Source organism: Podarcis filfolensis (assembly GCF_964270895.1).
Source record: "Podarcis filfolensis genome assembly, chromosome: 5".
In the NCBI taxonomy this organism is placed as follows: domain Eukaryota; kingdom Metazoa; phylum Chordata; class Lepidosauria; order Squamata; family Lacertidae; genus Podarcis; species Podarcis filfolensis.
The window spans coordinates 23,569,257-23,584,310 of record NC_139608.1 but is presented as its reverse complement, the minus strand read 5'-3'; the positions used below and the strand labels follow the sequence as shown (position 1 = coordinate 23,584,310).

At 42.8% G+C, this 15,054-nt stretch overlaps 1 protein-coding gene across 6 annotated transcripts in view; it reads left to right on the top strand.

Annotated features, from left to right (window-relative positions):
- The window catches only part of MED12L (mediator complex subunit 12L), a 180,406-nt gene that overhangs the window by 24,303 nt on the left and 141,049 nt on the right, over nt 1-15,054 (top strand). For all 6 annotated transcript variants that reach the window (XR_014547948.1, XM_083613020.1, XM_083613024.1 and 3 more), the window contains exons 9-10: nt 1,628-1,727; nt 2,300-2,436. Coding sequence is in view for 5 of the 6 variants with exons in the window: in XM_083613020.1 (XP_083469146.1) it covers nt 1,628-1,727; nt 2,300-2,436 (237 nt within the window). In the remaining variant the exon portion in view is untranslated. The remainder of the gene's footprint in view (nt 1-1,627; nt 1,728-2,299; nt 2,437-15,054) is intronic.

Below are 15,054 nucleotides of genomic sequence, written 5' to 3'. Positions count from 1 at the left end.
CAAAACCATTTTTTCATCCAATGATTTCAGAATTGCCAGGAACAGTATCTTTCGCTATCAAATGCCTGGGCAAATGGGAATGTTTTATCAGTTCCTCCTGAAAGTCATGGATGTGGGACACAGATGCACCTTGTCAGGAAAGACCTTCAGCAAACAGGGAACTGCCTTTGAGAAAGCCCTGGCAGATTTGATGAAGTGAACATGACCAAAGTTGTTTTTAGGATTGAAGTTGTTGAGCTTTTTAAAGGATTTTACCCCAGGAAATAAACTGCCACAGGGGCCGGATTAAACCGACCGGCAGGCCAGATTATGTCCCCAAAACAGACTTTGGACATGCCTGGTTTATGCCAACTGGGCAGTCCCTAGTGATGGCATCACTACCTGGCCTAGGAGGGCAGGGCCCTGACTGACTCCAGCTACAAAAGCTGAGGCTGCTGAACAGACACTTTGGCTGGAGTACTGTTGGGTTTTTGTTTTGTTTTGTTATTATTGTAAGTAAAGGTAAAGGGACCCCTGACCATTAGGTCCAGTCGTGACCGACTCTGGGGTTCTGGCGCTCATCTCGCTATATTGGCCGAGGGAGCTGGCATACAGCTTCCGGGTCATGTGGCCAGCATGACTAACCCGCTTCTGGCGAACCAGAGCAGCGCACGGAAACGCCGTTTACCTTCCCGCCGGAGCGGTACCTATTTATCTACTTGCACTTTGACGTGCTTTCAAACTGCTATGTTGGCAGGAGCAGGGACCGAGCAACGGGAGCTCACCCCATCACGGGGATTCGAACCGCCGACCTTCTGATCGGCAAGTCCTAGGCTCTGTGGTTTAACCCACAGCGCCACCCGTGCCACCCGCCACAGCGCCACCCGTTATTATTGTTTAAATGATTTTAAACTGCTTTCTAACTTGTGTGTTTTTAAATTTTGGGTTTTTTTTTTTTAATTACGGGAAGAAAGATGTGCCTCAGAAGAGAGGAGCTGGACAGAGCAGGGGTGGCCCCAATCATATTGGTTCTGGACAAGGAGAAGGGTGTGGGGTGTGGAGGGGTGAGGCAGGCCAGGTAAGGAACACATGGCACAGGTAGTTAGCGACTGTGCTGTGTGCCAGCCCCTCCTGCAACCTGGGAAATTATGGTTGTTGCTGAATGCCAGGTCGGCTCTGAGTAAGACCTCCCTCATCCGTGATTTGTTTAAGGATAAGGAGGCTGATCTCTTCTGTATCACTGAGAAATGGCTGGTTGAGCAGGGTGGAGTTGGTCTGCTTGCCTTACCTGAAAATGGATATTGTTGAGTTGGAAAGATTCAGAAAACGACAACCGAAAAGTTCAAGGGGATGAGAGCAGCCCTTTGTGCTGCCACTGTGGAGTTTTATTTATTTTTTAGTTTAAGATTTTGGAATGTTTTCTGAAGCAAGCTGTTTTTGAAAAGTGGTCCCATTTTAGTCTGTAAGATAGTAAACGGGAGATACCATACTGCTTCTTTGTCCGATGTGGTTTAATCCAAAGCTGCTATTACTTTATGTCTGTTCAGTAGTTGTTCTCTGCCCTCAGGAAACTGGATAAGCCTAGGAGAAATCTGACACGTGTTGGAGATTTGATTTTCGCAAACACTAGCCAATTACTCTTTTTCAGGTACGGGGAAAGATTTATGAAGTAGAACAGCAGATAAAGCAAAGAGGCCGTGCTGTGGAAGTGCGATGGTCTTTTGACAAATGCCAAGAAACAACTGCAGGTAAAAAGCGAAAAAAAATCAAGTTTAAAGATATATATCGGATACTGTAAGTCCTTACTGGCCAATATTCCTCTTGGATTTCAGTGTGATACATTAGAAGGAGGCTAAAATGCCTCCAGTTTTGATGATTGATCCATCCTAGATTCCTGCAATCATCTGTTTTGAAAGATGTGACTAGGCAGGTTAAAGCCAGAAGGAAAGCAGTAGAGACTTGAAGAAAAACTCTGAAAAGGGTGGATGGTATTATCAAAAACTTAAGACAAGTTCCTACCATTCTTTAAGGTGAGAATCAAAACAAGAGAGGGCTGTTGTAGAAACTTTTAAAAAAAATTTCTAAATTTTTTTTTAATTGATAAATACAATACTCACAAACACAAAACGAAACACGAAACGAACTTATTACACATACATACATACAACTCCTTAATTCCTACCAAAGAAAACAATTGTAGAAACTTTTATTTGTTCTGTTTTTTTGTTTTCTGTTTTATAAGACGACAGTCAATACTATATAAAGAATTCTTTGGATTTCACAATGTAAATATACTCTTTTCTGTTTCTCTGTCTTCTAGGGGTGACTATCAGCCGCGTTTTGCACACATTGGAGGTTCTGGATAGACACTGCTTTGATCGATCAGATTCTAGCAATTCAATGGAAAGTCTTTATCACAAGATTTTCTGGCCAAACCAGAACAAGGATAGCCAGGAGGTAACTGCATTTCCCCTCCTTCTAAGTTTATAAATGGTTAAAGACTCATTTTCTCATTCTCTTCTTCACCAACATGATTGATTGACATTTGAAGCATCATAATCGTGTGTGTGTTCAAAATATTTGCATCCTGTCTACTGGCCAGTAGCTTTCAGTGAGGCAGTTAATGCTACTTTCTGTTTTGATCATTCTCTTGAGTGGCACACTACTCTGTTTCTAACGTGCTGTGACACAAGATTGCCCAGAAGTCGTGTCTTTGATGGTTGTGAGAGATGTGTACCTGCAAATTCCTAGCAGTGTTTCTTAGCTGCTCTTTCTTACATTCACAGTAAATTTTAGGGCTGAGCCAAAACCAGGAAGGAGGTTATCCCAGAAGGGCCAAAAGATCAAAAAGAGTTAAATAGTTTATGCACTTCGGTTAATAGGAAATGCTGCACGTTCTACTGCATATAAATTCCCATCTTTTCAGTAATTTGGCATTGTTTTACACGACGTTCTAGTTAAATTACGTTTCTAGAACTGTTGCCGCAATAACTATTGTACATTAACAGGTATTTAGAAAGGTGCAATTATAGACACGCACACACATATTTATATAGGTGCAGGAGAGAGGAAGAGATAAATGCAAGGATTTATAAGTTCCTTTATGTATTTACAGCTAAACATCTATTTTTTTAAAAAAATCCACCAACACTAATATCAGCACAATGTGTAAAAAATATCCATTCAGAATCATTTGATCAGCCAGTTGACATATTATGGCATTGCTTTTAATTTTATAATGTGGTATATCTGATCAATAAAGCTAATATTACCAAAGCAAAATTTGGATGGGTACACTGGTACAAAATAACTAACAAACCAGAGATTCAGGTAGGTAGCCGTGTTGGTCTGACACAGTCGAAATAAATTTTAAAAATTAAAAAATTGTCCAGTAGCACCTTAGAGACCAACTAAGTTTGTTCTGGGTATACAAACTTAGTTGGTCTCTAAGGTGCTACTAAACCAGAGATTATTATTGACAAGTAAATCTAAATAAATATTAAGTTGTATATTAAGTTCTGCTTTTACAATTAATAGTTCATGAAAATTTCTGTTTGTTTCCCACTACCTGTAGGAAGTTTAAACAAACTTCTGTCTCATACTTTTCTCCTTTCTTTCTTTGCGTGTGTCTTTCACGTGCCTTCCCAACACTGTTAATTTTGGATGGTGAAAAGTGCTGGGGTCCAGTCTGCCTTTCCACTCCCTGTCTTATAGTGCCCTTTAAGTCTCCGTATTCTTGCTTGCTTGCTTTGGGCTTTTAGAGTTACTCTCCACCATTACAGTGTGCTTATATGCTGAGAAAGATAGGAAGTGATTGGTTTCTGTTCCATGTTCTCTGCAGCTGCTGGTTTTCTGTGTTCGCTGACTTGCATCTGTCACAGCAAATGCTATCTTAACTTGATCTGTGAAGGTTGCTGAAAAACTGTGTATTAATTTAATGTGTTTGGCTTGCAGCTGACAGAACAAATGCTGTATTTGTAGATCTGCTTATGTTGGCTCTGTTGACCACAATCTACTGTGCTGTCAGACCAACTCAGCTGCAGAGGAAGTAACAATTTTAGAATGTTTCAAAGGAACTATGCCACAGCTGATTGTCTGAAAACTGAACCATTGTTGGCTTTGGTGTGTGTGTGTGTGTGTGTGTGTGTGTGTGTGTGTGTATGGGGATGTGGGGGAAACAACAGCTCTCTCGAATCATTAAATGATAAATGGTCAGGAGGAAAGTTGCGAACTTCCTAGTGAATAACTCTAAATGAGATTTCATAATCGTTCATTTATAAGAACATAGGAAAATCCCCACTAAACCAGGCCTCAAAGCCCATGTATTCCATTGTCCTGTAGTACAGTGACCAACCACATGTCTGTTGGAAGCCCCACAAGCAAGACCTGATCCTAACACATTATCCTCACTTGTGGTTCCCCCCTACTTGTATTCAGAGTTGCGTGTCGAGGTCCCCAAGCCACACACATCAATTTTGGTTTGGGTTTTTGGCACGATTTTGGCCACAGCTTTATTTAAATACATCCAAGTGAGTGGTTGCTTAGGCATTGGTTCCGACTGTCTGTCCTTGCCCAGGGGACAGAACTGACTTCCGGATTCCAGCGAAAGCCAGTGCGGGAAACAAATTTTGGGGAGAAAATGAAGCTGGGCCTCAGTCCCTCATTTCTCACCCTCATGTTCCTGGTGGCTTGCACGGCCCAAGTCCGATGCCAGGGACAAGGACGAAAAGAATGGCAAGCCCCTGGATTCCTTTAACGGAATTCCCCTTCCGCACCACCATTGGAGGGGTAGGCACTTACCCCTCCACCAACCAATTTAAACCAATGCCTAACCGTCAACCTTACAAGTTGTGACGATTTGCTACGCAGTAGGCAAAACCAAATGGCACCAACCAATCAGCCAAATGTACAAATTCCTACCAGGCCCCTGCCACAAAGCAGATGACCCCATGACAGGCATAGCAAGGTCAAGCGAACAACCCCCCCAATACAGGGAGGGTGGGCGGGTGATCCGGTGCAAAGTTGGGCGACCAGTATTTAAAACCTCTGACCCCTCCTTCAAAATTGGCAACAAGCAGTTCTCCCCAGCGACCCGATTAACCAATACACTGCCTGGGTCCCTCCACAAATCCGCCCAGCAACAATGGGGTGGCTTGTATCCCCCACCGCAACACGAGCTCTCTGCTAGGGAGAACACGTTTTACTGTATTTTTTGCTCTATAGGACGCACCGGACCATAGGACGCACTTTGTTTTAGAGGGGGAGAACAACAAAAAAAATAATCTCCCCCTCTCTGCCCAGCGCCCCTTCAGTGAAGCGGCAGGAGGCGCTGCGCAGAGAGGGGGAGAATTCCCCCCCCACCCGTTCTCCCCCTCTAAAACAAGGTGCCGTTCAAGGTGCGTTCAGTCGCCTTCAGGCGGCTACCTTGGAAGCCTGGAGAGCGAGAGGGGTCGGTGCGCACCGACCCCTCTCGCTCTCCAGGCTTCAGGTTCCTTTCGACCTGCTCTTTGGGGCTGGTGGAGGGAAGCCCACTGCCAGCCCCAAAGAGCAGGTCGGGGAGCAGCGGAAAGGCGCGAAGCCTTCCCACTGCTCCGTGAGCTTCTCGGGGCTGCCGGGGAATCCCAGAGCTATAGCTTCTTTAGCCCCGCGCACCCTCTCCTGGCTGGAGAGGTGGCGCGCGGCTAAAGAGGCTGCTGTCATAGTCGTGCGCTACCTCTCCAGCCGGGGGAGGCTGAACGGGGCTATGGCTTCTTTAGCTCCGCGCAACCTCTCCGGCAGGGAGAGGCTGAACGCGGCTATGGCAATACCCCCACCTCCCGCAAAGGCCCACAGGAGCCGCCCACCCTTTAAGGAGCGTGCGGCTCCTATGGGCTTTTCTACGAGGAGGGAGAAGGGACTGACTGGCCGCGTCAGTCCCTTCTCCCTTCTGAGGAAAAGCCCGCAAGACCCGGACTTCCGGGTTGGCGCCTCCGGCAATGGCGGAGCTCCTCCGATCGGGAGGAACTTGCTCCGTGAAAAGCAGGGTCTGACCGCCACGGCGAAGGCGGAGACCCATTGAAATCACAAGCGGGAGAAGCTTGTGAACCTGGGATTCGGCTGGCACCTTTTGCGCCTCCCCTACTCGCGGGGAAACCCGGTTTCGGGGATCCGGAGCGACGTGGGGTGAGTGGCGCGGTGCTTCGAATTGACTGCTTCTTTCACGGAGTGAAGCCGCATTGCTGTTGCCAGAGAGCGCTGACTTTTTCCTGTGGACAATTGGATTTTAAACAACTACCCGTGAGTAGAATGGAAAATTGGATCTTTAAATACCTTAATTTGGCACCGAAACGGGGAAGGTTTTAAACAGGAAGTCCGCCTTCCCCTTTTGTAAATAGATTGAAGCAAAGACGTTATAAGCTAAAGTCTTTGAAAGTTTTTGGCAAAGGATTAAATTTTCATCGGTTAAAACTACAAAACCTCCCTTGGAAGCAGGAGAAGAGGGGGGAAATTTTGGACTTAGCGAGCCTGCAGGAGAGAGTGAAAAACCAAATTACCACTGCTCCAAACCTGGAAAAGGGCTGCCAGAAAGAGTGAAGTTTTGGGAGAGTTCATTGACTGCAAACAAAACATTTTTGACAGCTAGTTAAATAAGAGAAAGATACTGTTTCCATTGTCCTCTTCTGCGTTTAAAAAGGAGGAAAAGTTACTGGAAATTGAAACTATTTTTATGGCTTGAATTGTGTCTGAAAGGATTGATACAAGTGGAGACTGTTTCCCTCTAGAGGGAGTCTTTGAAACTGTCACAGGAGTGCAACTGGGGAATCACCAGCTGCAAGATAAGTAATTGTGAGAACCAGAGATTGACCTTGGACCACTCAAAATGTTGACAGGAGAAGCCATTGTGACGGTATTGTGTAAGATAAGCTGCTTGCTGGAACAGCTTCATAAGAAAACGGATGACATGTCTTTTAAAATTGACAACTTGGATCAAAAAGTGACTAATTGGAGTCAAAAAGTGAGCACTAACACAGAAATAATTCAGGACTTGGCACAAGAATCTACTTTGGCAGGACAGATTGTGGAGGAGAAAGATAAAGCTGTGGTTGTTGAGCCTAAAGTAATACAAGCGGGATTCTCAGTCTTACAGAAGCAAACTGAGGATTACAAGTTGAGGCCTTCTATGATTGAATCTAGAAAAAGCCAGATTTTGAGGATTGGATCCCGGCTTGGACGGAAGAAGGAAAGTTGGAAAGATCCCTCTATGCAGGGATTAACTGACTTTTGGGACATGGACTTGGGTCTGGAGGAGATTGGAGTTCTGGGGGCCCTTGGATTTGGAGGAATTTTGAAACATGTCATGAAACATCTTATAGACCTCAGCTTCAACTATGGAAATTTGGCTGACCTGTCCGGAAGGAATAAAAGCATTGTTAGGTTGGAGCCTTCCCGAGATCTGCTCTTTGGCATTAAAGAATATGAAGAAGACCTGCAGATGGGACCTGGAAAAGAGTTAAGAGCCTCGGACATAAGATCTCCAGGTTGATGGACTATATGGAATTGACGGAAAGGACTGGCAGAATCCGAAACCAGGGAGAGGAGATGGTGGAAGAAGATTGGAGAATTTAAAGTTTATATATAGAAATACTGTAAAATTAATGAATGATAGAAAAATGGTGGAAAGAAACTTTATGGCCTTAGCAGAAATGTTATAAGGAGTTAAGCATATATAAGTATTTTAGTTTTAATGATAAAAAATATGTTAAGATATTTACAATATGACAGAAAATAGAGAAAGATGGAAAGGATTTGCTGAAACAATTAATAGAAGTGGAATACAAAAAGGGTGGTGAGAGGAAGTCGAGGAAACAAGGGAATGAAAGATAGAGTATGGAAAAGGTGTGATGTATGTTTTTAAATGGTTATTGTTTTGTTTTGTTTAGGGTTAAGGTGGGTTAGGGTTTTGTTTAGTTTAGTTTAATGTGTTTAGGTTGTGTTTTGTATTGTTTATATATTGTATTGTTTTTTTCTTTGTTTGTTTTTTCTCTTTTGACTTTTTTCTTTTTCTTTTCCTTTTCTGTAATCTTTAAAAGTAATAAATATTATTTTTTAAAAAAACAACAAGAGCCTCGCGGAGCTTTTGTGTGGCTTTTGGGGGCTTTTCCTGCCTGCCTCCCCCCCTGCATTCACTCCATAGGACGCACACACATTTCCCCTTCATTTTTGGAGGGGAAAAAGTGCGTCCTATAGAGCGAAAAATATGGTACATTGCCTCTGACATTGAAGAGCATATCTGTCATGGCCAGAAGACATTGGTAGCCTTATCTTACATTAAATCATGTAAGATAAGCGGTGGGAGAGCCAGTGTGGTGTAGTGGTTAAGAGTGGTGGACTTGTAATCTGGTGAACTGGTTTCGCTTCCCCGCTCCTCCACATGCAGCTGCTGGGTGACCTTGGGCCAGTCACACTTCCCTGAAGTCTCTCAGCCTCACTCACCTCACAAAGTGTTTGTTGTGGGGGAGGAAGGGAAAGGAGAATGTTAGTCGATTTGAAACTCCTTAGGGTAGTGATAAAGTGGCATATCAAATCCAAACTCTTCTTCTTCACTTAAGGCCTTCCAGGTTGGTTTCCATCACTACATCTTATTGGAACAAAGTCTTGTAGGAAACATTACAAAACTGTGAAGTCCTGCGTTTTTAGGAATAAGTGTAGCTTTGTATAAGAACACACTGCAAAACTTTCCATTTCAAAAAGCCAAATAGACTTGCAGTGCAATGCCTATGGAGTTCAATGTAAGTTCCAGGTAACTGTGCACAGCACTGCAGTCTTAACTTAATCATCAGGTTTTAGTTCTTTCGATCTTGTCAGATGTAAAAGGCTGGTATCACACCTGCCTTCGCTGCATGACATCCCATGTCATGTGAATGGCTCTCTCCATCCTCTTGTCCTATCTGCTGCTCCTGCAACCCCTAAAAATCTTCTTTGGAGGATGTATCCAGAGCATACCTGAGGGTTGTATATGAGCTATAGGTGGGAGCAGAGGAAAAAGAAGTTGTGTTGTACAAGTGGAAATCTGTTGACCAATTGCACGGGTATCACTGCATGTCACCTACAGTCTTTTGCACACTTCTGGGGAGTAGCTGCATGTTTTGTGCATGCAAATATACATTGATGATGGGCCAAATATTCACTTTGCTACTCTTTTGAATATATCTAATATTTGGAAAAATAATTATCTGAGCCACTAGATGGCAGCTCTTTTAAAACCAAAAGAAAAACTAAAGAAAAGCTGCAGTGTCATATCTGCAATAGTTTTTTAAAAGTTGTGTTTATTTTATCCTATAAAAACTTGAATATGGTTTCATGTGCAAGCTGTACATAGCCATTATGGATAGTAGCCATTGATAGAAACATCAAACATTAAAAACTTGCCTATACAGGGCTGCCTTCAGATGTCTTCTAGAAAGACATCTAATGTATTGTTGTAGCATTACCTCTTTTTTATGCCTCTTTAATTTCATTCTCCACCTCAAACTGAGCATTTTGGTTGGAACTACAGCAAGAAATGAATCTTGTGGCCTGGTATTACTACCCACAATAATTCTGTGAAGAAGTCTGCCCCTCTGGGGATTTCTAGCTTGTTGGATTTATTTCCTCTTTGATGTGCAGTGATGCCACCGCTAGAACACCTGTCTCTGTCCTTCCCATATAGAGTTCCCATTCAAGATAACCATGTCCCACTTATTCTCTCCATTCTACCAGGTTTCCATTATGACCACTCTATATCTAAGAACAAGAACTCCAGTTTCACCATCTTAGCTCAGAAGTTTTGAGCATTAATGTAAAAATACTTATATACACTGTTCTCTCTCCAGATGTCTTTGGCACCTGTTTTATGCTACGATATTTTGGCCTCTTTTAATTCCTATCATGTGCTTCTGAACTCTCAATGCCTAGTTCTACGCCTGCCTCACTTGAATGATCACCATCATTTTACCCTGCATCCCTGGGAGATGATTTGTTCCAAACTGCTGGATGCTCCTTGATCTCTGTTGGCCTTCTCCCTTGTTAGTTTAAAAGCTTGTTCTGCCATCTTTTTGATTTAAGTGCCAACTATCTGTTTCCCTCCTAGTTCAAGTGGAGCCTGTCCCATTTGTACAGGCCAGCTTTGTTCAGAAATATTCATCGGTGCCTAACAAATCCAAAATCCTACCCCTGACGCTACTGACCCATCCACTCATTGAGACCCTATAGCTGTGCCTGCCTAGCTGACCCCATGCATGGGACTGGTAGCATATCAGAGAAAGCCACTTTGAAGGTTCTTGCTTTCAACAATGTTACAACCATTACCCATCCTTTGCCACAAGGTCCTGGCGGGTAAAATACAGTGCTAAAACAGTTCAAAACAAAATGCTGTAATAGCTAGAGTGGTCCTAAAATGTATGCCTTTCAAGTGTCAAAAGAGATGTCTTCAGCATACAACAAAAACTGTAAAATGAAGGTGCTGGATGCAACTCTTTGGGGAAGGATTTCCACAGTGTAGGAGCTGCCACAGATAATGTTCTCTACCAGGCCTTTCTTCCTTTCTCCCTTTCTTCCTCTCTCTCTCATTCAGTCAGTCACAAACACACAAACGCACACACATACCAAAACTCAAGAGGGCACTGCAACTGTCAAGAGGCCCCATCTACTGATCCAAGATGGCTGCAGCCACGTTTAATAATAACACAGTGGTACCTTAGGTTTCATACGCTTCAGGTTACAGACTCCACTAACCCAGAGATAGTACCTCGGGTTAAGAACTTTGCTTCAGGATGAGAACAGAAATCGTGCTCTGGTGGCGTGGCAGCAGCAGGAGGCCCCATTAGCTAAAGTGGTGCTTCAGGTTAAGACCACTTTCAGGTTAAGAACAGACCTCTGGAACGAATTAAGTACTTAACCCGAGGTACCACTGTGATAATATAGTAAAGGTAAAGGGACCCTGACCATTAGGTTCAGTTGTGACCGACTCTGGGGTTGCGGTGCTCATCTCGCATTATTGGCTAAGGGAGCCGGCGTACAGCTTCTGGGTTATGTGGCCAGCATGACTAAGCCGCTTCTGGCAAACCAGAGCAGTGCACGGAAACGCCGTTTACCTTCCCGCCGGAGTGGTACCTATTTATCTACTTGGACTTTGATGTGCTTTCAAATTGCTAGGTTGGCAGGAACAGGGACCGAGCAACGGGAGCTCACCCGTCGCGGGGATTTGAACCACTGACCTTGTGATTGGCAAGTCCTAGGCTCTGTGGTTTAACCCACAGCGCCACCCGCGTCTCTGTCTCACCCAACAGCAGGTCTCAGGGCGGTTACAACATAAAATCACAATATAATAACACACCATACGTAAAAAAAGCAAAACAACCTAATAACCTCCCCCAACACATTTTTTAAAGGGCATTGGATGTCAATAAGCCAAAGGCTTGTTTAAAGAGGAACATTTTTGCCTGGCGCCTAGCACACTAAAGTTTGCTTCCAGGGCCATCATGCACTACTACCTCTGACTCCTCCACAGCACTGTCTACCTGGCTACCCGGATGACGTGCAACATCTACAACCTTTGAGGCAGGTCACTGTGCAGCCACACACCTGTCATACACCCAGTTGCCCATGTTCCTAATGATCAAGCGACCCCCTAACAGGATTCCCCAAGAAGATTATTGTTGGCATTACAGGATAAGGGCTCATCTCCCGCAGAATAGGTCCCTTCTAAGGTATCATTTCCCTCTTTCTCAGAGTGATACTTTCCTTCATGCCTCCTTGAATTCTCAAGGGCACATCAGAGGAATAGCCAAATGGTTTTAAAGTAATGTATATGCATTCAAACTAAACATCAGACACAGTTTGTGACGTGCATCCTTAGCTCATGTTAAGCTATTTATTATTGTGGGAGAGTAGGTTTTGAAAGTTTTAACCATTAGCTGTTTTTAGTCTCTTGGGTAAAAAAACCAAGTTATTCATATCATCAACCTTTCCCCTTATCCTGCTGTGTATTTACTAGAACAAGCTTTTGAAGTTTTCCAGTTCAGTCCTTGGTTAAAAATATCCTGTACTGCATTGACTGCACAGAACATGTCACTACTCAGGAATGAGTCAATTTTTCAATTTCACGTAGCCTCACAAAGCCACCCTCTTTTCTTGCCCACAATTCTCCTGTATTCTGCCCTTCACCTTCAGCGCTGCCATTTTAAATTTGTTGATCAGTTGCTATTCATAGAAGGTTGCATAATTTCCCCGTGAGTAAGTCCAGTATTGAGAGAAATATTCGATTTGTGCAAAGCTGTTCCCATAGAGACTATTCAGACAGTGGGGAAGTTTTACTTTTTTGGAAACTACCAGTCGATAAAAATGTGGCTCTGTAAACTGTTTCTAGCCGTTTCCGTTTGTTAGGAAGCAGCTGATAATATATACCTATATATGGTTACTTGATAATGGCTTGCTCCAGCTTTCTTGAAACTGCCTTATTTGTGTTTCTTAATACCTGTTCACCTCAGGTTAGGAGGTCCACTGTGCCAGCCTTGTTCCTTAAGCTGACTTGCATGCCACCCACAATCACATTTATCCAGAAGTAAGACTTTTGTCATTTCAGTGGATGCATATCTGGTTGTAACAAATATTTTCATTTGCTTTCTTTATTATTTTCTCTGAGATAGTTTTTATGAATTCTGCAAATGAAACATGAGTCATCAGTGTGATGCAGCAGCAAAAAAAGCTAATGCTATTCCAGGCAGCATCAACAGAAGTTTAGTGTCCAGATAATGTAGAATCCATACGTCCGGAATTTCCCAGACATAGATGGTATTTGGCCCTTGGAAACAGGGCCTGGGTGGAAATTGCTTAAATGTCTGGGGAAATCCAGTATGGCAGCCAGTGTCGAATTTCATTAAAAATAGCTCAAAAACTCAAAAGCTCAACAAATTTGGGTAAAACTAAAAAAAAAAAAAAGCTCACTTTTGTGTCCGGATTTTCACTTTTTGAAATATGGCAACTCTTAAGATCAGGGGAAGGAATATTCTTTCTTGGTCAGACCACACTTGGAATACTGTGTCCAATTCTGGGCACCACAATTTAGGAAATATGTTGACAAGCTGCAACATGTGCAGAGAAGGGCAAGCAAAATGATGAAGGGTCTGGAAGCTAAGCCTTATGGAGAACAGTTGAAGGAGCTGGGTTATGTTTAGCCTGGAAAAGAGGAGACTGAGAGGAGCTATTATAGACATCTTCAGATATCTAAAGGGATGTCAACATGGAAGATGGAGCAAGCTTGTTTTCTCCTGCTCTGGAGGGTAGGACATGAACCAATGGCTTCAAGATATAGCTGCATGCACATAAGGATGGATCCTGCTCCATATTCTTAATGTGGGATTCAACAGATGAGATTATTAGCTGATTGGTACACTTTTCAGCTATAATGTGCTGGTGTTTTTTTTATAGTAGGTACTGCTTGTATCTGCTTTTTGTTGGACCCACCCAAACCTCTTCCTGTTACAGGAGGTGGTTTGATGATGCAGACTTGGTTAGAACAGGGGGAGTTGTATTTTTGACTTGGTTTGGCTCAAGATAAGGAAGATGTGACTGCAAGCCCAAAGTGCTAACAGTGGAAATGTCTACATTTAAATGGAATTGAGGGGAATCCCATAACTGGTTCCTAGGATTATCCATGCTGATTCTGTTAAATGTTGTACGCAGGAGAATTTTGTCTGGAGTTATGGAATGCAAAAGATCACAAGCAAAGTTAGGGGGGGTAGAGGCAAGGGATAGATGCAGTGTCTCTGAGCCTTTAGTAACTGGGCAGAAGAGGGATTTTCAGCAGGGTTTTTTGAATTCCTATATGCGGAGCTGAAGCTGCCTAAGGGTTGGGAGTGCCTTTCCCCTTTGCAACTAAGGAAAGGTATTAAATAAAAAAGGTGGCGTGAAATAGTGCAGCCATCATCAACTATATCAGCAGTTCAATTTTAGAGGGCGGTATAGTCTGATTGCCATAATTAATATAGCAATAATTAGCTATTAGGAAGTTGAAGATACAATGGAAACATTATCATCGCAGGGAGGTTTACGAACAGTATGGAGAGACATTAGAAGCATATTGAAAACAATGATGTTGGAGGACGCTGGAGGCCTGGGAACAGAATAAAATAAACACCCAAACTAGACAGATTTGAAGTTCAAACAGTGACTCCTATCATATTGTTTGGGTGAGCTGTTTTGTGATAGAGGGTCATAATTGTCATAATTACATAAAAGTCATAATTGCGGAGGAAATTGTTACAGAGAACATTCTCTTGGAATAGTGACTTGATTTTACCCAATAACATTTAGGCTGTTCAAACAGTCCCCCCCCCCAATTTTATGACCATATTGCTTGTCTGTTTAGGTTACAGCCACTTAGATAAGATTATTCTTGACTGGTCTTACCCATCAGACTTTTGAGGGGCATCCAATTAGGGGTGCTTAGAAAAAGCTGCTAGTTATCAACTGCTTAATTTTATTATAGATTTTTGTTTAATCATAAGGAGGCCTTTTGGAGCCAGTGTGCCTTGGATAAACACTCTCAATCTATGAATCAAATTTGAGGTTTGAGATCAGTGGAATATATAAATAATTTCATAGAGAAGATGTTGCATGCATTGATCAAGGTGTAAAATACTATTTATGCCCCATCCCCAGCACTTGTGTTTACAACAAACAAATATGAGCTAATATGGCAGCTCATATTAGGTTGATACTATTGCAAGGGAGGTGAAGAAAGGCTCCATGTTGTTACTAGGAACAGAATGGCAACAAAGGTACCATATGATGTTGACTGTAGATACACCTTCATAACAGTCTCTTCTCCTAAGTTACTTGGTGCCTTCATGACAGATGTAGAGCCTTAAACTGTTCTTCCCAGGTTCTAATTCTTAATAAGTGGATACTTTATTATTATGTTTATGTAAAAAGTGTACATCATTCTTGGGGCATGATTATATACTAGTCTGAAAGTTTAAAAACATGAAACTTTTTGGCTTCATTTTAAATGCAAATTATGTTTCCAAGTTAATGGAATGCATTGACATTAGGGCA